This window comes from Myripristis murdjan, chromosome 8 (genome assembly GCF_902150065.1).
Source record: "Myripristis murdjan chromosome 8, fMyrMur1.1, whole genome shotgun sequence".
Classification (NCBI taxonomy): Eukaryota; Metazoa; Chordata; class Actinopteri; order Holocentriformes; family Holocentridae; genus Myripristis; species Myripristis murdjan.
Window position 1 is genome coordinate 21,773,572 of NC_043987.1, and position 22,950 is coordinate 21,796,521.

Sequence of the window (22,950 nt, forward strand, 5' to 3'; positions counted from 1 at the left end):
ATAGTCAAAGCTGACTATAAAATAGGCAAAAAGTCCATTTATTGTTCAGATTTAGGCTATTGTTATGATTATGTTTGTTTGTTTTTGTCCAGTTGTACTTCTTGTGAATTAGTAGCCTAGTTTTCAGCCTCTGCTATGGTTCAGCTCTTCACTCTGATTATACACACGTAATTGAGATGGATGTTGGGTCTTTTGTGGGGTCAAGGGCCTGTAAGTGGATACATATGTCCATAAACTGCATTTACTCCTGTTTGCATATATTTTTTGTCATCTACCATCTAGTAAACTCCTGAACCTCCTTGCTGTTGGTCAGCCCAGTCACTTGCAAGATTTCACCACCACTCCACCTCACCACACTACACCAACTGATGCATGTTAGTCAACCTGCGATCAGAGCAGTAATTACGCCTGACATGACTGTGGTTCTGCTGAATTAATCTCTTCCTAGTCTTTCCGCCCCTCCGGAATCACGTCAGAGCTCCCTCGGAGGCTCTCAGATCCGCAAGTCAAACCCCGTCTGGCCGCGGCGCCGCTGGCCCTTTAAGAGCAGAGGGGAGGTGGGGAGCGGAGCATCTTGGCTGCGGTGTTTTTGTCTCTGTCAGTGAGCGCTCCTGCCTGGGCCGAGGCGGCTGAGAGGACTGACACAGGACAGGTAGGTGCAATTGAAATAACACAACACCCGCTATTTGTCTTCTATCTCGGGTTGCGTTTTGCTCAGTGGATTTCAAAGCGCTCGGCGTGGTGCCGTCTTGTAGCCCAAGTGTGACTTCTTTTGTGAAGCGGCGGTCATGCCCGTTTCCCCCGGTTCTCTCTGCGAAGTAACGGTCCTTTATCCCCCCGAAATCACCCCACCGTTAATAATAACATTACTGCCCGGCCTCTCTGGCTGTGGTTGGGCTCTGAATGGGCTGTGTGTATGTGAAGCTTAGGCAGAACATTTCACTTATTCCCGTTGCTGCTCCTTCCGTGCGTGTCTTTTTGTTCAGAGCATCACTGGTAACTCGCGCTCCACGGTGGCGAGGAGCGCGCGTGGCGAATAAGCGCTATAATATGACTATAATATTGCTATAGAGACTTTGCATGTGTGTGTTAATCTGAATTGAGAGAGTGTAACGCCCTCATAGCACCTTATGGTATTTTATGTAACCTGCTCTGCTATGACAGTGATATTCCTATGGAGACTGCATGCGTAGCCTGTGGAGAATGGCTGTAAAAATCATTATAGGCTCTTTGTTTTTCTTTTCGTGAAGGAGGAACTTTATTTTGAAGCTACACGTTCTCAACTTTAGTCTTACTGAAGAGTTTTTAATGTTTTCTGCAGCCGAAGCTCCATCGCCAAGTCTTTTTTTCTTTCTTTCTTTCTTTCTTTCTTTTTTTTTTTTTTACCACGTCATATTGTAATAATAGGCGGGACGTATGGCTCAAAATATTGCATACTCTTTTTTGTGTTGTTGTTCGTCGTGCAAACTTATCATTGTTCCCTGCAAAGAGTGATCTGTTAAAATAACCCTGGAACTTCATTTAAATAAAGTCCCGTGATTACCAAGACTCCAGGGAGAGGGTGGGACCGCATTCTGTGAGTTTTCATTACTTCCAGATGTACATCAGCTTTTCCTTGCCGCTTTTTGCCCTCAAATTTACTTGTCTCACCGCCTGTCGACGGTCAGTGGTCAAGCAGGGGATCCAGAAGACGGATGAGGCGTGATAGACCCAGGCTATATGTCACCATGGCCATATAGAGGGGAAACTCGCTTCAGCCACATTTTTGGGCTGGCATAAATCTTATCAGAGTATACACGGAATGTAGGCTGCAAGAGGGACACTTAGTCCTGCTCTTTTCATAAAATAAAAAACATTATTATTGTCCCTTACTGATTTCCCTTGTTAAATCTATGACAATCAGCAGGAAGGAGATGCAATTAAGAAGCAAAGGTGTTAGAGAAGGCCTTTTAAGTTTGGAGACAGAGCTGGGAAATGTAAAAAAAAAAGAAGAAGCTGTGACTCAACAGCAGGAAGATGTCATCTCCCTAATATTTTTTTCTACTTATTGTACATTACAGTAAGTTAAAGGAGTGCAGAGTGTAAACTAATGCTTTCCTGAAAGTACAATTTGTTTTTGATTATATTGGTGGCTGTTTGTCTTGTGTTGATGACCAACCGGAGTGCATAGTTTACCCATTGCTGTGCAGCCTGACAGGATGTCTCATGACTCGACTGTCTTATGGCTAGACCGGTGGTCCACAAGAGACATTTAATCAGCAAACACATCAGAGGCTGTTTTGATGAAGGACGTGCAGGACCTGACAGGGCGCAGAGGTGCAGACATCAGCCTTATAGCTTTTGCCTGTGCCACTGTTGTGGTGTACCTGTTGTGAAATTCACTCCTGGGGAACAGATGAAGACAAAGAGTGGAGGACAATTAGCGCCTGCATGGTGCTCAGCTCGGCCCTGCCCTGCTGTTTGTGCTGGTCATGGGTGGGTAGGTCACAGTCTGTGGCTCCCAAACTTTTTAATTAATGTCAAGATGTCAAGTACCCCAAATATACACAGGCACTACGCCACAGAATAAACAACACATCCAAAAAAAAAAAAAAAAAAAAAATCAGAGAAGTTTGTTGTTAGATTTAATTTGGCACATTTAATTTGGTCTGGAAACTGTTTGTACAGTAGAAACCTACAATGATAACATTCACCCTTACATTCTCTTGTGCTAAAATCTGGTGAGTGAAATAACATCTTTGGCCTCCCTGGAATCCCTTCAAGGACCCCTGAGAGTCCCCAGACCCCAGTTTGGGACCCACTGACCATGCTTGTGCCCAGCAGGAGTTCCCTTCAACAAGTTTCTGCTGGGCTGGAATGCGGTTGCCTCATTCCAGCGTTTGGACCGAGGGGTGCTGTGGTGGAATGCAGGGTTATAAACCCCATTTGCACAGTGGGCCACACGCTGGGCATTTAAATGGTTTAGTGAAGCTAATGGAATTACACCTTGAACCAGCAAGAGGCCGTCCGTCACTGCGAGATGTTTTGGACCGCTCCCTGACAGCATCTGCACTGTTGCAACGCCGCACAACAAGTTATTATTTCATCACTTTAAATGAGACGACTTTAGGAGTGATTTAAAGATTTGCGGTGTTCGTTTCCCAGTGTGAGCAGCGCAAGCAGTCACGTTGCATTTCACACGGCCCTGTTGTGGAGTTTATTTCCCCCAGTCTGCTGTACACTGGTCCCATCACATCAGTCACTTACTGCTGATCCAGTGGATTATAAGCCTGACTCAGCCTGGTTCAGCTTGCCAGGAAGAAGACAAAAATCATTTCGACTTAAGTTGCTCTGCAAGCAACACAAATGTTATGTCCTTACTCATGTTTTCAGTCCTTTTATGGCTTTTACTTGAATGGCCTACAGATATAAATAAGCAATGCATCAAAGTGATGAAGATGTTAAATGCTTGAGCAAGTTTTTGTGATGATTAAACCAGATAACGTTCTTGTTTTAGAGCGCAGAGATAAACACGCCATCACTCACTGCCGCAGACAGTAAGGGTTAATCCTCCTACTTGATGATATGGTTGCGACCAATCTAGTGATGTTTTCAGTGAGCATATGGCCTCATCTGGCTTTTGCAAACTAGGTGTAGAAATTCATCAACGGCTCGAACCGTTTTCTTGTCATTGTTTTTAAGAGGAAAATGTCCAAATTCTCTGATTTCAGCTTCTCAAATGTGAATATTTTCTGGTTTCTTTAGTCCTCTGTGACAGCAAACTAAATACATTTGGGTTGTGGGCTGCTGGTTGGGAGAAAACAAGACATTTGAGGACATCACCTTGGGCTGTGGGAAATTGTGTTCAACATTTTTCACCATTTCCTGACATTTTCTGCACCAAACAGCTAATAGATGAATCCAGAAAATACATGGCACAAACACAGTTGATCAGTCTAGACTTTCCCTGTTCAATAAAGCACACAAACAGAACAGACTGTGTGGCTTTGTGCACAGTTGCCCGGTCTGTTTTGCAGCCTTTGTGTTCACAGAGCCATTTGATCAGCAGCTCTTATTCAATCAGGAAGTCATTGATAAGAGTCCTGAGAGGGAACCACTTGACTACATCAGCGCTGTTGTAGGATTACTTCCTCTGCCCTGGTGCGCCGTCAGCCCGGTACCACAACACACACATTGACCCCTGCTTTTAACCCCAGCGCTGCTCCACCCCACGGGCCCGTCTGGACTTCGTCTGCCTGCACTCCGACACCCGAACCCCTCCACTTCCTCAAGTCATTACAGCGCTCTGCCTCCACGCTCGTCATCATTCCTAATCCCCACCTCAGCACCGCACAGGAATTTTATCCCCAAATGCCTTTTTTCTTTTTTTTTTCATCTTTGTTTCCGTGCCACTCCTGTCCCTCAGCCCCACCCTTGCTCAGTTTCCTGTTGGAGGTCAGCACAATGACCAATAGCAGCCGGGCTGGTGTTTACCCTGCTCCTGTTCCAGGAGTAATGTGAGCAGGCTGGCCCCTCCCTAGGCCCTGCTCCAGCCAGCACCAGACTGCTCCAGCCCAGTGCCGTCTGCTGCTCCATACCACCACTCCTTAATGTAAAAAACATGTCCACTGCAAAGGGCATGGAGTCCTTGAGGGGACGTCTTATTGGCTTATGATTTCACTGTCCCCGGCCTAATGCTCAGATTAGCCAAAAACCACATACCCGGCATCAGCACGAGAACATGATGTGTTACCATCATATGAGATCATCTGCTCTTGTTGCATGTCTCAACGCCCTCTCCGTCTTTATGTGATGCACACAGTGGGGGGACAATGTGTAAAATAACCACCCTTCTGCTTGTTGTTGATAAATGGCCCTTGTTGCTCGTATATTGTGCATTCTATGGCTTTTCAGGAGAGAGATTTGTGATTTATTGATTAATTATTCATTCGAGACCAGTCGGCTGAATGAAGCCATCTGTGCTGCTGAGTGTGGAGGCACAATGAAGTCTTAGTTGACAGATGCACGGCCGCAGCACGCACATCAACAAAGACTTTGTCGTACTTTACGCAGCATTTACATGTAAAACCCCGGTCAGTGTTTACATTACGTGTTCGGGGGTGTGTCACATTGCACGGCGCTGAAAAATGAAAACTCGAGAACAATCAGCTTTATTTAGTTACACAAAGTCCTGCCGCTTCTAGGGGCTCTCTATTGTAAGTCTATTTTTAGTTGTGCGTGAGTGCACAAGTGATTGTGATCTTATTGGAGAGGGCATTTTAGGATTATGAGGAAAGGTCTTTTGAAACATTATTTACTCTGGTCAGGAGCTCGTCGCAAATCTTTCTGATGTTGCTCCTGCTTTAATAGGAGCGGGCTACTTTCTAGTGTCAGGAGTCGGGGTTTACAGTGATTCATGCCGCTGGAGTCCAAATCTGAGAACAGTCATGGTGCTTTCATTCGAGAAGTTTCCATCTAAGACTCTCAGCTGCACTTCTTTTCTCTCTCTCTCTCTCTCTCTCTCTCTCGCTCTCTCCCCTCCTCCTCCCCATGCAGTTTTGCCTTTCTTTTCTCACATTCCCACTCTTTCTCTCCCACCCTCCCTTACGTACTGCAACTGCTCTCCTTCGCTCGCTCATTCTTACCCCCACTCCCTTTTTCTTCTGTTTCGTTTACCCTCTCCTCCTTGTTACTCTTTCTCCTGGGTTTGGAGGAAGTGACTGGGTTGTTTCTGGACCCTTGGGGAATAGAGAGATGGAGCTCCCTTTCCTGTAACCCTTTCTTCATCAGACTTCAGCCTACTTCAACGTATTCTCTCCATTTTACCGTGTCAATTAGCTGTGTATGATGAAGGCCACATGTACGAGCAAAGGGTTTACAAAATCTGAACCGGTGTTGTGAGCCTTTTTTTTTTTTTTTTTTGGAACTTCTCAGTTGGTCTGTGTTGTTAAAAAGTAGCTAGCCTACTTTTTAGGGTGGATTTCAGATTCATCACCACGGTGTCTCACGCTGGAGGAGATAGGTAAATTAAAAAGAGCTAAATCCCGCTGCTGTTGTATCATCAGCACCCTTACCTGAATAAATCAACTAGAAGGCTCCAGCTGTGTCTGTCTGATCTGTGGGAGTTTTAAGGCCTCGGACAGTGTGTGTGTGTGTGGGTGTGTGTGTGTGTGGGTGGGTGTGTGTGTGGGTGTCAGTGTGTGTGCATCTGTCCAGCGTAGGAGTTGGTGGGAGTTCATGCTGAGTTATCTTCTGTAACGTATTTGTCTTACCAAGTATGTGCCCTCTGCAAAACACAGGATTACACGTAAACCCTCTGCATGGTGCAATGTCTTTTATCCTGACATTGAGAGATTTCTTTTCTTTTCTTTTTTTTTTTTTGGGCTGTTAATATTCCATTTTTATGGTCAAGTAGGTAATGATGCATTCATAATGCATGCCTCGTTCAGTAACTTACACAATTAGGGCCACAGATAAAGATAGTCGGTAATTTTGGTCGCCTCAGGCGCTTCTAGACCTAAACATCTCTTTCTCTCTCCTTCTCCTTCTTTCTCAGCGATGCCCCTCCTAGCTTTATATTAGAACCAGCTGTGGAACTAGGGGCTGAATGAATGGCTCTTTGTGATTTGGCTGTCGTTCCAGTGTAAGGGTCTGTTTCTCTCTCTCTCTCTCTCCCTCTCTCTCTCCCTCTTTCTCTGCCTCCCTCCTCTCTGGCATGACAACAGCATGCAAACAATGGACTGAACAACATCAAGTCTTGTTATGACATTATGCAAAGGTCAGTTATCGGCGCTCTCGGGCTGCAAAAACCTCAGACAAAATGTCGGCCTCGGCATCAGCCGTAGCGGCCTGACTGCGCCGTCCAGGCCGAGGTATGAGGATCAGCAGACATTACAGTGCGCGTTATCTGGCGGACATGCGCTCAGCAGTCGCACCATGAGCTACAAGTTTGTGTGTCAGGCATACGGGGAGCGCAGAACAAGCCTCATACAAGACTCATTCTTGTTCTCCAAACCAAGCTGAGGTCTTGCCCAAGCCCTGAGACGAGGCGTGTTAATGAGGGGTGTTCCCACAGAACTGGAGGGGTGTGTGTGTGTGTGTCTATGCCACTGGATTTAGGAGTGTGAGTCAGGAGCATCAGAAAAACATTGCCCAATGACAGGACTTGGAGGTTCCCAGCCTTGAATTGATTAGCCTCAAAGTGTTTTGTTTTGGTGGAGTTAGGAATGGAGGCAGATGGATTTGGTTCATAGAAAGCTTGAGAAAAGAGGATCAGCGTTCATCTGGGCCGCACCACTTGAAAGTCAAAGTGATTGGCGTCTCATGGGGGTGTATTGTTCACATCCGGGGTGTTGGTCCGAACCGCTGGAATGTTTTCTCAGGCTTTGCAACCTGTGTTTTTAGTCTCGCAAGAGGCAGGCTTTTGTAACATGTCATAAGAATGTTTTTATCCTCATGATGACAGGGCTACACACTTTTAACAGCGGCTTATTGACATTCCCTTACAACCCACTTGGAGTCCACATCCTCTATAGATATGTTCCTGATACTTATTTATCTATTCATGCCATCTTTGCTTATCCAGGCTAAGAGGATTGCGAGAAATGCAATGATCCGAAACCAATGACAGCTGAAATTCCAGTTTCTCCTTTTTGTGTTGTTTCTCCACAGGTGCTGGCTGTAAGAGCAAGAGAAGAGAGAGAAGAAGAAGGGGAGAGGAGACGCCAGAGCAAGGAGACCGGGGAGGACAGATCCCATCCTTGCAGCACGAGCAGCTGGTATGAAGCGGAAAATAAATCCCTCTTTTCCCTAATTCATAAACCATTCCCAACCTCGTGCAGAATAGCAATCACCGAAGGCTGAGACGTAGTACGGCAGTGGAAAAATCCATAAAGGTTTTCTGGCTGGGTGGTGGGGTGGAGTGGTATTTCAGGACTAATCCTTTGTCATGGCAATAAAAAATAAGTTGATTCGGTGAATGGAAGCAATGACTCTGATAAACATGGACATCTGACCTCGAATTGAGGCCTGCCACCTTAAATCGCTCTACGGGGTGGTCTCATGCCTCGGACACATCAAAGGCGCAGGAATCTGTATACACACTGTAAATTGAGTTCATTTTTAATCCCCCACGCTCCGCCGTCAGGGAGTTTGGGCTGGAGCGAGGTAAAGCTGGCGCTCCTCCTGGTGCGCAGGAAAACAATCAATCAGTTTTGGAGTTGCTGCAAGGGGATCAAAGACGCAATGGAGTCATTCTCTGGAGATTTTACAGGACGTAGCAGAGATGTGTAATTGGCGCTGGATGGCCTACATCCACCCACCCCACACCCCCACACACACCCCCCTTTACCCAGGGGTGTCTTAGGGATGGGGTGGGCCAGGCGATGTTAACTTCCGTTAGTAAGGAATGTAGCTGCGAGGGGGAGGGGTTTGTGGGGGTTGAGTCTGGGGCATTTGTCCTAGATGAGGCTGGATAGAGAAATGCTGGAGGTGTGTGTGTGTGTGTGTGTGTGTGTGTGTGTGGGTGGGTGGGAGGAGGGTGTTTTCGGGGCTGGAGAGCAGAGAGCCGTCCTCTGAAGAATGGTCGTCTGGTCCTGGGGAAGGGGGCACACTGGTTTCTGTTCACTGTCATCTCAAAGGAACTCTGTTTGGGAGCCCAGAGAGAGGGAGGAAGGTCGACACACCCCACCCACCCCTCCCCGCACACACACACACACACACACACAAACACACGCAAACACATCTGAAACACCCAATGAAGCACTGTTGCAGAGGCAGATGCGGAGGCTTGGCGTGGGCGTAGGAATGGGTGATTTGGGGTGTGTGTGTGTGTGTAAGGGGGTGCAAGTAGAGATTAATGTGTGTGTGCGATGAGTGAAAGTGAGAGTGTTTCACTAAAGAGAGAGCTTTGGGCAACGTGCGTGGAGAAAAGCAAGTGGACAGCCTCAGCCTCGTGTCTCAGGGCTGGAATATTTGGTTATACTGAGCGAGCCAAACTGCATACTCTAATTATATCTCATCAACTGTCCCCTGTCAGCGCCGTCCTCCACCCTCATGTACACACACACACTCTCCCAGTCCCTTACTTTCTCACACACACATACACACACACACACACACGCCTTCTCGCTCTCAGCCGCTCCCCTTCTGTCTATCCCTCTCTCACTTTTCTCACGTCGTCATGCCTGCACTTCATTACAGCACACATTCCGTATCATCAATCTGACGCTCGAGTTCCCTTTCGCACACAAACACAAGAGGTATTCACACTCCCTCCGCTACAAACTACACATCTCTTGTGTTTGAGACTCATGAGAAAAAGGAGCATCTGGTAAATTCCTCCAATGTAGGCTGAAATATATTTGGCCAGCTGTTGGTGCCACATCAAATCAAATTTGCTCTCTAGCGCCATCGCCGGGGAGGTTACACGGACGCGTTTTCACCGTGTGATTTCGATCCCGCTGCTGTGCACATTCCCCTGCGCGTAGGCACGTATCTCTGTGTCCGAAAGTGTGTGTGTGTGTGTGTGTGTGGCGATGTTGGTATGGGAGAGCGATGACGGGCTACAGATAAGGAGAATCATACCAAGACATTAAACTGACTACTGGACTTCAAAAATACCAAGTCAATTTAGTCAGTGTTTCCAAGTGCCCTACTTTCCACAAATGAGCAGGCATTGACTCGGGTCACAAGATAGCGAGAGAGAGAGAGAGAGAGGGAGAGAGGGAGAGAGAGAGAGAGAGGCTCCATTCTTGCTGATGGAATAGAAAAACTGGGCTTGAACTGAAACGAACCAAGTATGCCCTCAAAACAAAGCAAATGTTTGAAGCTCAAACTCTTGATCTCGGTTCTTTAAAGTCTCAAGAATATGACGATGCTCAAGCAGCTATTGCCGGGCACGGCTTAAGCATTACATCCCGGGTTCCCACAATCCGATGACCTAGAAAGTTAATGTTTTGCAGGGGAGAAAACACAAAGTCAGAGGCAAGGCATGATGGCCTCTGCATCGTCTCTGGCGCCGTGTTTCTCTCCGTGGGAGGAACAGACACAATCTATTGTTTATCCAAGTCAAAATGCATAACTTCTTTTTATGAGTAATGCACTGAAGTTCTCACTGCACGTCACCATGCGTTAAAGCGGTGTGTTAAAATGATTAGCGGTGAAAGTGGATCAAGTTAGAGGTAGGGGGAAGAAGAGACGGTAGCCAGCTCAAACCTCCTGATTGTCAGCTGATGTTTAGAGGGGGGGAAAAGGCTATCCGGACAGAAAACATGAGGGAAGGACAAAGAGCAAAGAAGCAGCAATGTGGAGAAAGTGTGGGAGAGAAACAGGAGAGAGTGTCTGTAAACCCTAAATTCAGAGGCGAGGTTAGCTTGTACAAATGATTCCTAATAAGGCTGCAACTGGCAGTCTCGTAGCTCTGTCCTGGAATAAGCTGCCAGGAAACTTTCCCCTGTAACTCCTCTTCTCTGAATACTAAGAACAGAAACAAACACATAATTGACTGTGGCCACCAAGCTCAGAAAAATGAACGAATAGAAAAGGGCAGTGTAGCGGCAGCAATGGCTGGTAAAAGATGTTTAACTCTTTGATTGCCACTCAACAAGGCACTGACATCAAACGGTTTTCCTTGCCACGCACGCTGTATTCAAAAACATGCATGCATTTATACAAGATGTCATTTGTAACACGGCTTAAGCCAGGTTTCCATTTGGAACACAGTGACTGTAATACATTTTAAAGCCATCATTTTTTTTTATTATTATGTCTCTATTGCATAATTTGAAACACATCCTATTTGAAGTTGTAACATCAAGAGTGTTTTTTTCTCCCCTTCATGTTGTGCATATTTTATCACTAAATTCTCCTTGTATTGCTTTCTCTCCAGGTGAGAAGTAGCAGGTGATTGTGTGACTCGCAGCCACAGGCTCATTATGGCTCAGGTGCTGCATATGGACCCCAGCTTCCCAGGTGCGGCTCATATTTATTCCTCTTAATTCATAATAGTCAACACAATGCTGAAGGCATACTAAGATACAGATGCGTGCTCTCCTTTTGCGAGGATTAAATGTTGCGAGGACAAATTCCAACTAATGTAAGAGTTACGATATCCCGGCAGTTTTAATGTGCTGTACTGTTCCACTCAGCTTTGTTTGTACCTAATTTGGAGATCTTTTCAGAGTGCATACGTAAACATACAGTAGTCCAAAGATAATGCTATTTTCTGAAGTCTGAGCCCAAGATTAGACTCAGATTTCCGTTTGTTTAAATTTGACTTCCTTCCCCCACAGGGAAGCTCAACCCGCCTGCTCCCCCTACCCTGCACAGCAAAGAACAGGAGGCGCCCTACTCAGTGGAGACCCCCTATGGCTACCGTCTGGACCTAGACTTCCTCAAATATGTTAACGACATAGAGAAGGGAAACACCATCAAGAAGGTCCCCATCCAGCGCCGGTCACGCTATGGCTCCTTGCCCCGTGGCTATGGCTACACTGGCTCCTGGTGGACGTCCACAGAGTCTCTGTGCTCCAATGCCAGCATGGACAGTCGGCACTCCTCCTTCTCCTACTGCGCCCCGGGCTACCACAGCTCACAGAGGCCCAGCTTCAGCACTGCCCGAGTGGAGAAAACCCTGCTGGATGCGCGCAGGAAGCTGGAAGAGGAGAAAGAGGGACGGAGATTTTCCAACCTGGGCAGCATGCACAGCAGTGTGGCAGGATCCAACACCTCCCTCAGCAGTGCACACAGCTTCAACCGGGCCCAGGGTGGAGGAGGCTCCTTCACTCCCATGAGTTCTGGCCTGTCCACCCCAGTGTCGCCCACCCCTGCCCACCTGCAGCATGTCAGGGAGCAGATGGCGGTGGCTCTCAGGAAGATCAGGGAGCTAGAGGAGCAGGTGAAGACCATCCCTGTGCTGCAGGTCAAGATCTCGGTCCTGCAGGAGGAGAAACGTCAGCTCAGCGTCCAGCTGAAGAGCCAGAAGTTCCTGGGACACACGTTGGGTTTCAACCGCGGCCGTCCACGAGGAGAGCTCTACATCGACATTCCTGAGGAAGAAGGGAACGCCGGGGCCAAGTGCTCCAACAAGCCAGCAGAGTCACTGTCGCCCCTCACTCCTGATGGCTCCAAGCAAGATTCAGGGTGTGAGATTGAAGATACAGTGATTGTGAGTGGTGCACGGCCACACGCAAAGCGGGAGGTGCGCACTATTGGAGTGGGATCGGATGATGAGAGGAGCAGTCGTCAGGTGGGAGTCGGGGTTCGGGAGCAGGATCTGGGGCTGCTGCCTGAAACAGAGGCTCTGAGGAGTCAAGTGGGTCAGCTTGAGGGCCAGCTGAAGAGGACGCTGCAGGAGCTGCAGGCTGTACAGCAGCAGGTACAGGCAGCACAGAGGGAGAGGCAGGCTCAGGCCCCTCAGGCAGAGCACCCGGTCATGGCCACCAGCGTGGGCTGGCAGGAGCCACAGGGCCGCAGCCTGCAGACCCTGGTCAGCTTCACCCAGCAGCCTCAGCAGAGGGAACAGAGAACTGTGGGAATCCAGGTGTATACACTGGAGCAGCCCACCGTGGTGGAGGTGGGCACACTGCTCCGAGCAGAGAGCTGCGTCTCCCCCTCCCTTAAATCAGCTGGTGTCGTCCTGGAGGGTCACCACAGAGGACAAGCTGGTGCTCCAGGTTTGGAAGGTAGGATCCCAGCAAGAATATATATGAGTTTGTTTTACATTTACTTGGAAAATATTTTCTATAAAATAGCTTGTTGTTACTCAGTTGTGCCCCTTATCAAATACATTCTCAGTGAAAGACCTAAGTCAGTTGTCTTGTCCTCATCTCCTTCTGTCTCCCAGACGCTCCACTTGAGTTGCCGATTGCAATCAGCTCCAAGCAGGTGCGGGATGTCCTAAAGAGTGAGGTGTCCACTTCAGTACCTGTAGCTAATCCTGCCATTGTCATGGGCACAGCGGCTGAACAGATTGCTTCATTGCATGTGAAAGGAGAGACAAACCAGAACACAGAAGCCGTCCAGTCTCAAGAAGGCGTATCTAAGCCAGGTAACTTTAGCATTTGAAGCTTCACCTGAGAATCTCCTCCATTCATATTAATCATATGACACCTTCCTTCATTTATATGACAACTTGTAATACATTACAGCCTCAGCCTCTCCCCAGTCCTCTCTGAGGTCCATCATGAAGCGGAAAGCAGAGGGTGAACCTGGCTCTCCCACCACCAAGAAAAACCTACAGTTCATTGGAGTCAATGGAGGGTAAGTGTCAGTCATTTTTATGTAAAATGTTTATGTGTCTTAGAGGGAAATGCCAAACCTGGATAGATCCAGTAATTACATGTGAGATCTTTTGTTTTGTTCAGTCTGATTTCTGTGCATAATAGTGGTATATTTAACATGATAAATTTTAAAAATAGTAGATGTAAAGTAGTAAATTGTAAGAATAGCGAAAGCACATTGTTCAGCTCAAATTAGCAGCCAGCTTCATCATCAGAGTGATAAAGTAGTGTGACAAATGAAATTCAGCATTTACATTGTTATTTGTTCGTCTTTTATGATGGAGCTCTTGGCAGCTCTGCTGAGGTTTTGCCAGGTTATGCTGACTTTGAGCCAAAAAGGCCAGAGGGCCTAAGCCTTTAATATGTGGTGGCACACTGATGAATGTCCTGGAGCTGCTCCAGTGACAGTAAAAATCTGATTGAATTTGTGAACTCAATCAAAGTTTGGCAGAAATGTGGCTGAAGCAATTAAAAAGCAACTTTTTGCTCAAAAAATCATCCCCAGTACTGTGACCATTCCCTTTTTCTGTCATATTAAAGAGGAGACAGCCTCTGTTCTCTTGGTGCTAATGGAAGACAAGGGCTAATATTAATTCACAAATGTTATATAGCCAGCTTTGTCGAGCTGAAATGTCATGGCACTCATCGCTAATGTGAAACGTATAATATATGAGTCACCCAGACTGTTTGACAGGAGACATATTTTTGACTTGCAGTTATGAGTCCACGTCATCAGAGGACAGCAGCAGTGAAAGCTCTGATGAAAGTGACTCCAGTGAATATCATGAAGCCAGAGAGAAACTACCAGAGTCTATAGTCCTGCACCAGCAAATAACAGTTCACACAGATGAGGCTACCCAGCCCCAAGAAACCAACATCACACCTCCGCAGACGTCCAGCAATCTACCAGCAGTAACTCCAGACCCTCCACAGAGTCCCAGCCAGTCTGCAGACACAGACACCGCACTGCAACATGAAGCCACCCAGTTACCAGCAGCAGATACTGTGGTGCAAAAATGTGCCTCTCAGCCACCAGCGTCCTCCGGTCCTGCCCTTACGTCCCCAAGTCCAGCAAACAGCTCTGCCCTTAAAGAGACCACAGTCACCCAGGAGAGTACATCCCAATCATCAAGCACTGAATCCACTCCTGAAGGAAGCTCTATACACTCCTCAGTTACTTGTTCCACATCACTGTGTGCCACTCAAACTAAAACCACTGAGATTACCAAGCAGCAATATACCATCCAATCAGAAACAGTTGTCGTCAGTGACAAGCATGGAGCCAGCCAAACAGACTCTGAACAAATCTCCCAGCAGAGGACGATCCAGTCCTCTTCTTCAAAGCCAGCAGCTGAAAGCAACCCAGTCGACACTGCAGCAGCCAAACAGCAAATCAGGTAAAGATGCAGTTAACATTTAAATGCTGTCAGATACTATCAAGCTTTTGCATGTGCACTGGTGACTGATGCTCTATTATGTTTTTTCATGTTTGTCCCAGACTGGAACTGAGCGACGGCCTGATGTCAGCTCTTCACGCCCTGCAGAAAGCCCTTGGAGAGCCCAACGCCTTCAGCCAACAAGCAGCGGTACGTCAGCGATCACACTGACAGCCTCAAAGAAAGACTCTAGCAAGCCCTGAATACATAAACTCCTCACAAACTGTTTCATCTTTGGTGTACTGTGTGCTGCTACACTTGTAAGTTTTGTTTCATAATGCATTATTGCTAAGAAGACTCTGATCAAGCCAAGACTCCCTTTCACTCCCTTTTGTTTGAGCAGGCTAGCTCCAGACAGATCTGATTTTTTATACCAGTGTGAACACCAAAAAATACACTGAATCTTACATTTTCAATTCTAATTTGGGCCACTTTCATGTGTGTTCCTAAATCAGATACATATCTGATTCCAGGCAATGTGATTGCTGTGTGAATGCTCAGATCAGAATTAATGTGATTCTCTTCCCACCAAGCACGCTCACATCAGTGTCATTATTCATTCATGCCGCATCACGGTTAGAGATCTGCCCACACTGATGTCAGATACGGGTCACACACAAAGATGAATATGAACACTCAAGGTTAAAAGTTCAGATGTGACAAAAAAAAATCAGAATCGGGTCATTTTCAGCCGCAGTGTGAACTCAATTTGCGAACAGTTCTGTGGTCCCGTGTCACTGTGCGTTTCCTCAGCAGTGAGTCGAACGTGTTTGCGTGTCTTAGCATCCCTTTCTGCTGTGTGTGATCTCCTCAGAGGACAGCCTACACCACAGTGCTGCAGGAGTGGCTGCGCGTGTCCTGTCACAAGGCAGCAGACACGGCTGTTGTCAGGGCCTACATGGACACCTTTGCCTCCATCTCCCCTCAGCTGCTGGAGTTTGTGATCAACATGGCCGACGGCAACGGGAATACAGCGCTGCACTACACTGTTTCCCACTCCAACTTCCCTGTGGTGAAGCTGCTGCTGGACACTGGTGAGCTGTGTGTATGAGTGAATGGAAAGAGTGATGACGGCATTAACACAAGACCAAGACCTTTTTTTTTTTTTTTTTTTTTTTTTTTTTTTTTAGTGGTGTTTCCTACTCCACATGTCCAGTTTTAAATCATTCGGTTTGGGTCGAAGGCAAAAACACCTCGTCTCCCGTGTGCAGTGCTGGAACATGTACTACAGATTGCTAGTCAAGTATAAGCACTGTGACTTTTCTGACATTTTACTTAAGTAGAAATATAAGTTTTGCTGTAAGAATCTACTGAGATACAAATAAAAGATAGTTCATTTAAATTGGACTTTTTCAAAACAGTAGCTGTGTTAGGTGAGATCTTTTCCATGCAGTTACAAAAGAACAAGAGTACATGGTCCAAACTAGGTTCTTTTGCAGGTTATATAATAATATAATATTATGGTTGAGTCTACATTAGTCTCCTCATTAGGTGAACTCACTTATATTCCCCTTTTTTCCACACTTATTCCACATTTTTTGCCGGTTGAGTCTAAATTTTCCTTGCTTCCATGATCCAATCAATTTTTCATCATACATCCTTTGTTGGAAATTCAGAAAAACAAACAAACAGCAAAAAGTAGAGCCAACAAAGTAGAAGCAGGTTCCTGTCCTCATCTTTGCTGACTGAGTGTTCATTTTATTGTGAAAGGTTCCTCAAACTGTCACTGATCTTTTGTTCTCTGTAATGGATGTGATTTAAAATGTAGAGGAGTGCAATACTCAAGGAAAAATGTACTTAAGTAAACGTAAAATTACTGACTTTAAGAAATACACAAAAAAACGACTCAGTTACAGTTATATGAGTAAATGTAGTTAGTTACTTCCACCTGTGCCGCTGGTCGAGGTAAGCCTGCCACTGTTTGTGTAGTCAGTGTGTTTCCTGCCACACTGATGGCCCTGTGTGCCCGACAGGTCTGTGTAACGCTGACAAGCAGAACAAGGCGGGCTACACGGCCATCATGCTGACGGCTCTGGCTGCCTTCCACTCTGACAGTGACCTTCACACCGTCCTGCAGCTGCTGCGCACAGGGGACGTCAACGCCAAGGCCAGCCAGGTATGCCCTCTGCTGGCCTGCAGGCCTTCCTGCACCTCAGCAGGAGTATTGAAACGATGAGTTGACACCTCGATTAGTCAATCAACAGAAAATTAATCAGTTATAATGTTGACAATTGTAATTGTTTTGGTCATTTATCAAGCAAAAATCCCAAACCTTTGCTTCACTAAGATCACTAAAATGCTCAGTTTTCTTTACTTTACTCTGTTCAGTTCATTATGAAATTGATACTTTCGGTTGTTGTTTTTTCCTTTTTTTTTTTTTTTTTTTGGCTGCCTGTCTGATTAAGTATTAGGTTGTTGGCTTTGCTAACTTCTGATATGCATATGCCATTATTTTCGACACTTTATAAACAAAATGATTAAACAGTGAGTTGAAAAATAATTGATAGATTGATCGACAATGAAAATAACGAGTTGGTTACAGTCCAACAGGCAACCAAACAAACAAACAAACAGAAGAGAGTTGAAAGACTGAAGCTTAATTACCTGAACTTGCAAAATTAGAAATAATTATGAATGCATCTAAACTGGGACAAAAATTGGTATCAGAGATTTTACCCAAAACTAATCTAATCTAGCACCAAAAGCCTTGACAAATATATCAGAAACAAAAGCAAACTGTCTTGATTTTCCCACACAGACTTTTCAGATGATGGGAAAAAGCAGTATTTATACCAATTATTTATATATATATTATTTATATGTTTATTTATTTTGTCCAATGGCCCCAAACTAATAGTCTAGGCCTACATTGCTCAGTGGAAGTAAAAGACTGGATCAGTACTCAGTATCAGTCCGTACTTAAACTTTTGTATTTTGTGTAGATTTTTTATGTATCCGCACTGATGAAGTCGTATTGATGCATCACTAGAAAAAGTAAAAAGTATCACTCCATCATGAAGCATAAGTCTATTTTCACATTAAAAGTAAATGTATAACATATAGTAGCATGTTCATAATGCTATTCAGAAACATAGCACACATGCACATTTTGCATAGAGAGCCTTGATCAGCAATGCACTGATTTACATGAGAGTATTATAAGAAGATATATGGAGCTCCTCCAGGTGCATTCAGTCCTCGTTACGACTGACTGAAGACAGTCATGACTGCTGACAGTGAAGCACCGGGCCCAGTTTGAAGTAATGAGAGCCCTCTCCTGAGCGCATGCTGACACTGACTGAATGAGTCAGGCTGACCTACTGCTGAGGAGAGAGGCCAAACCACATCCAGCTGTGCTTCGTCACCAGATGTTGCACTGCAGCACGTCACATCAAATGAATGGAGAGCTGGTGTATCGCTCAGTGTTATCCCAACATGATTCATGTTTTTCCACCAACTCACAACTGTCTTCTACAGAGTGAGCCCTCCAAATGCAATATTTATGCGCCTGATTACAGACTGAAACATGGATCTCAAGACAACCGCAGGCAAATGTGGGTGCTGTAACCACGGCAGTATGTCAGACGAATCACTTTCTCCACAGAGAAGACCTTCCAGATCAGATACTTAAACGGCTGCAAACTGACATTTGTTCGGTATAGATGCACCGTACCTCCAGAGCACACAGCCAATACTGCAAAAAATCTCCATCTTAATAAGTCCTTTAGTCCCAAAGATAGATAGATAGATAGATAGATAGATAGATAGATAGATAGATTCTTTATTGTCCTTTAGCACAGAAATTTGTTGCCCCAATCTTTACAGCGCCTCACATTGACACACAGATATATAGAAACAATGAACACCGCTGCCCGTCAGCATGAAATATTATATTGAGGGTTAAAATCAGTCTTGTTTTTCTTCAAACAAGTGAAAACATCTGCTAGTGGGATGAGATAATCCCACTTCAATCCACTACTTTCCAGGATTTAATGCCATTTATTTGATTTTAGTGTGCTCATCTGCCTTGTTGCAACATATTTTTACATGTTGCCAGAAAAATTAATACAACAATTGAAACTAAATTGGAAACAAATGGATTATCTCATCCCACTGTCAGATTTTTTTTTACTTGATTTTAACAAGGAACGTCAGGGTAAATGGCTTGTGAGAGATGGAGATTTTTACTTAGTGAACAAACACCGTTTGATGGCTGCACAGAACGAATTCCCTCCTTAAATCCATTGATCATTTATATCACTGAATTGCAGTCTTTTTACTGAAACTGTTATTTATTTTGTACATAATGTATATTTTTTCAATCAATCAGTCAATCGATCAGACTTTATTTAAATAGCACTTTTCCTACAAATACATGTAACACAAAGTACTTCACACAGTAAAACAATAAAACAATACACCCCCCCTCAAAAAAGCACAAAGGAAAGAACTGAGGAAAGACTATCATCAATCTCATCCATTTGTAAGGAGGAAACACCAGAGGCCAATAAGACCAATAAGGAATAGCTAAAACTCAAAACAAAAAAATAAAACTATAAATAAAATGAATAAGATATGAAAGTGGAGAAAATAAATAAACAGATAAATCAATAAATAAAAACTCCAAACAGTAGATATGAAGTAGATGAACAGTTACGAGTGCAAGATAAAGTACTAAAATACTAAAAGAGAGGACATGTATATTGTTTGGCTTTTGGTTTTTAGCTCCTGCATGCAGTTGTTTACAGTTGTATGTTTCTGATGCTGACTGGTGTGTGTATGTGCAGGCTGGTCAGACGGCGCTGATGCTTGCCGTCAGCCACGGGCGAGGCGACATGGTGCGGGCGCTGCTGTCCTGCGGCGCGCAGGTCAACATCCGCGATGACGACGGCTCCACTGCGCTCATGTGTGCCTGCGAGCACGGCCACGTGGACATCGTGCGCCAGCTGCTGTCTGTGCCGGGCTGTGATGCCACTCTCACTGATAACGTAAGTAAAATAGTTCCCATCCTCATTCCTCTCTCATTCTGTTGTTTTCTTACGAATCCTCTCCAAGACTTGCTCATGCCTTTATCCTCTCCCTGTGTGTCTCAGGACGGCAGCACCGCGCTGTCCATCGCCCTGGAGGCCAGCCAGAATGACATCGCTGTACTTCTTTACGCTCATCTCAACTTTGCTAAGCCTCCTTCCCCTGTGAGTGCTTTATTAACCCACACAGAATTTTTCTTCTTTAAGGAGCGGTATCTAAGTAATAAAATGAAGTCGAAACTTCCATTACAGCATGAAAATCCACCTTAAAACACTGTTAAAGTCCCCCTCCATTCATTTATTAAGCCCCTACAAATAGTTTTTCCATGAATAATGTAACTCTAACCCTTTACCTCATTAAAAATGCCCAGATTCTTGAATATACAGCTAGTCCCAGCTCTAATTATAACCTAACCATGAAAAAAACAATTTTCTCTGCAAATCTCTTAGTTATACTAATATTGTTCATGTTAGGCAGTCAACAACAGATTACCAAATCTCTTGTTGTAAATTATACCAAATGTAGCTGGCCGGGGTACAGCTGGATCTCAGATTTTACAGGCGTGCACAAACACCTCCCTTCAGTAGAGGAATGTGACAAACTAACTGACAAACAAGTCAGTGTAGTCAAGGTCAGACATTTTAGGTGAGATAAACATGAGAAAAGCACATTTTTAAGTGAATAGGGACTCATATATAGGCCGTATAACTTACATTTCTGAGCCCATTGAGTGGCTGTGTTTTTCCTGCTCCTCATAAATGAAACATACCAACATAGAAGTCATACTAAACATATTTCCAGTGTAGCTGCAGTGGAATTTGATCACAGAAAATCTAAGAGTTAAACATTAGAGTTTGGTGTGATGTAGTGGTCGTTTTTGGTGTGCAGGAAATCACCTTGGTTCTTCATGTTTGAGCTAAATCCAGTTGTTGCTCCTCGTTTCAGTGATTAAGTATGATTTTTAACAGAAGCAGCAACTGTTAACCCCAAAAAAAAGTGGACTGTACGCGCAGGAATAGGGCTCGACCACTAAGAGTTGATGTACATCGGTGTGTCCTCTGAGGTGCATCAACTAGATATCGATTTGGAGTCACTGGGTCACATGACATGGGAGATATTAAAAAAAAAAAAAAAAAACATACATTTTCCACAAAAATATTCATATAAAATAGAAGAAGCACTGAAATCCCATAAAAAGAGGTGTGTCTTATTTGTCCAGTGTGGCAACACAGTTTGCTATTGGTTCAGAGCCACTGTGTCACATAACATTAGTGATTTTCACTAATATGGGCAATTCAGCAGGGAGGTTTTGAAAATAACAATGGTTTTAGTGTCATTTCAACAATAAAAAGCTCTACTTTATGACACTTTGTCCCAAAATGACTGAAGGCATCAAACGTCACAGAGTGATAACACTGACGAAGTTTCATGGAGCTCCCACAATCCTCCGCTCAGACTTAGGAAGCACTAGATAACACACACATATAAATGCTTTAAAATACAACTTCTTTGTCATTAATATGTCTTTTTAACTTGCCTAGGTTTCACCAAAGTCTCCTCTCCTGGGTTCGTCTCCTCCTGCCGGTGACACCAAGTGAAGCACACACTGCCTCTGTGACGGACACCAGCTCCTCAGCCGCTCCACATCTGTCCATATCTCAGTGTAATTTTTTTGCACCTTCGTATTTGAGCGATATAAGGCGTGTGTGTGTGCGTGTGTATGTCTGTGTTGTGTGTCCGTCTGTTTTGACTTTCCATAATTCACATACAGTCTTTGTAATTGTATGACAGCTAGCACTTGGCACCGTTGTAACTCACTGCCTTTTGCATACAGTTTTCTGTTCCTCTCTAATCACAGCCATGGTTGAAATACACACATTTTAATTGAGCACCTAGACATCATTTCAGTCCAGCAATAACTCCGTTTCCAGTGCTGTTTCAAGTGGCACTTTGTGTATCACATTATACAGTTCACTATTATAGACTCGTTTTTGTAATCCAGTATGGATTTTGTGCTAGTCTCTTTTGAAAGCAGTGTATTTTCATTGTAATCCATACCAGTTGCTGTGACACAATGGAAAAAAAAATTGCGTCGCCATTCACAATCATTCATGGAATAACAAAAGCCACCCTCCTCACGGTGAAGTGTCCTTGATCAGTTGCATCAATTCGCTGATTGGTGCTACACAATGAAAAAAAAAATCAGTACAGAAAACACCTCTTCTTTAACAGTATATCAAGATTTATACACAAGATTTATTTACTCTAGAATATTTTTGATAGTGCGTTTTTAATCTAATTGAATTCAGGATTTCCAGGGATCACGATTTTATTTCCCAGGCAGCAGTGGACTTCCCAGACCTTTACAGAGGACACTAATCTTCTCTTGTTCTTAGGAGTTTAATTTATTTTCTTAACTTTTCACTTTCGTTTCAATTCTTTGAACGTCGGCGAGGTTACCCTGTACTTTGTGTGTCGACCACGTTTCCCGAAATAAATCCAAAGACGTGTTCACCCATAGCAGCTCTGTAAAATTGTATATTACGGTCATCGTATCAGTGTGCGTCAACACAGTAGAAGAGAGAGGATTTGTGATGAAGCTGTCAAGGTTTTTCCCTGAGTTTTATGGTACTACAGTCTGTATTTTTGTACACGAAGGTATTTTGAGTGGCGGTAAGGAAAGATTTAGAGCACATCTGTGCTCCTAAGACGTTTTGCTCGAGCTCTGAGTGAAAGCACTGTAGCCAGGTCACCTCCTCAGTGGTCATCCTGTTCAGTTTTGTTCGGCAGCCAGAAAGTGACTGATTGGAGACTTTGAAGGATGTGCCGTGTAAGATAAGAATATCAAAAATAATATATGTCATTATTATAAACCAGTAGTGATGCCTAGAAACAGATTTCGTGGTGGGCGGGTGGGTGGGTTGGGGATGTATTGATGTCAAAATTTCTATTACTTTCTAAAGATTCTTTTTCCACACTTTTCATATCCACTTTGAAGCAATTGAATTTTTTATACACTTTCACTGTTTTGATTGTTTTGATTATTTAACTCTCTCTTTTGATACCTTTAAATTTTTTTTGTCTGTTCACAACTGCTTTATGTAACCGCACAGATCTTTGGTTTATGTTTTATAAAGGTTTATGTAATATCCTAGATTGTGTTTCTCCCGTTTTGATTTGTGCATTTTTGAAGGAAAAATCTAAATAAATGTGGACCACAATGTTTC

General features: G+C 44.5%; 1 protein-coding gene across 1 annotated transcript; it reads left to right on the forward strand.

Moving 5' to 3' along the window:
* Positions 1-604: 604 nt before the first annotated feature.
* Positions 605-22,622, forward strand: kank2 (KN motif and ankyrin repeat domains 2). The gene is made up of 13 exons (XM_030058812.1): positions 605-652; positions 7,651-7,757; positions 10,868-10,950; positions 11,271-12,662; positions 12,824-13,027; positions 13,128-13,239; positions 13,976-14,656; positions 14,758-14,845; positions 15,510-15,729; positions 16,669-16,811; positions 19,483-19,683; positions 19,789-19,887; positions 21,265-22,622. Exons 3-13 carry the CDS (start codon positions 10,914-10,916, stop codon positions 21,319-21,321), a joined length of 3,234 nt encoding a protein of 1,077 aa, XP_029914672.1. The 5' UTR covers positions 605-652; positions 7,651-7,757; positions 10,868-10,913; the 3' UTR covers positions 21,322-22,622.
* Positions 22,623-22,950: the final 328 nt, after the last annotated feature.

What these genes read in the sequence shown, in the direction of transcription:
- kank2 (XM_030058812.1), top strand. Translation starts at nt 10,914, where the DNA reads ATGGCTCAGGTGCTGCATATGGACCCCAGCTTCCCAG. An exon ending in ATGCCACTCTCACTGATAAC is followed by an intron (nt 19,684 to 19,788) that starts GTAAGTAAAATA and finishes TGTGTGTCTCAG; the next exon opens with GACGGCAGCACCGCGCTGTC. An exon ending in TTGCTAAGCCTCCTTCCCCT is followed by an intron (nt 19,888 to 21,264) that starts GTGAGTGCTTTA and finishes TAACTTGCCTAG; the next exon opens with GTTTCACCAAAGTCTCCTCT.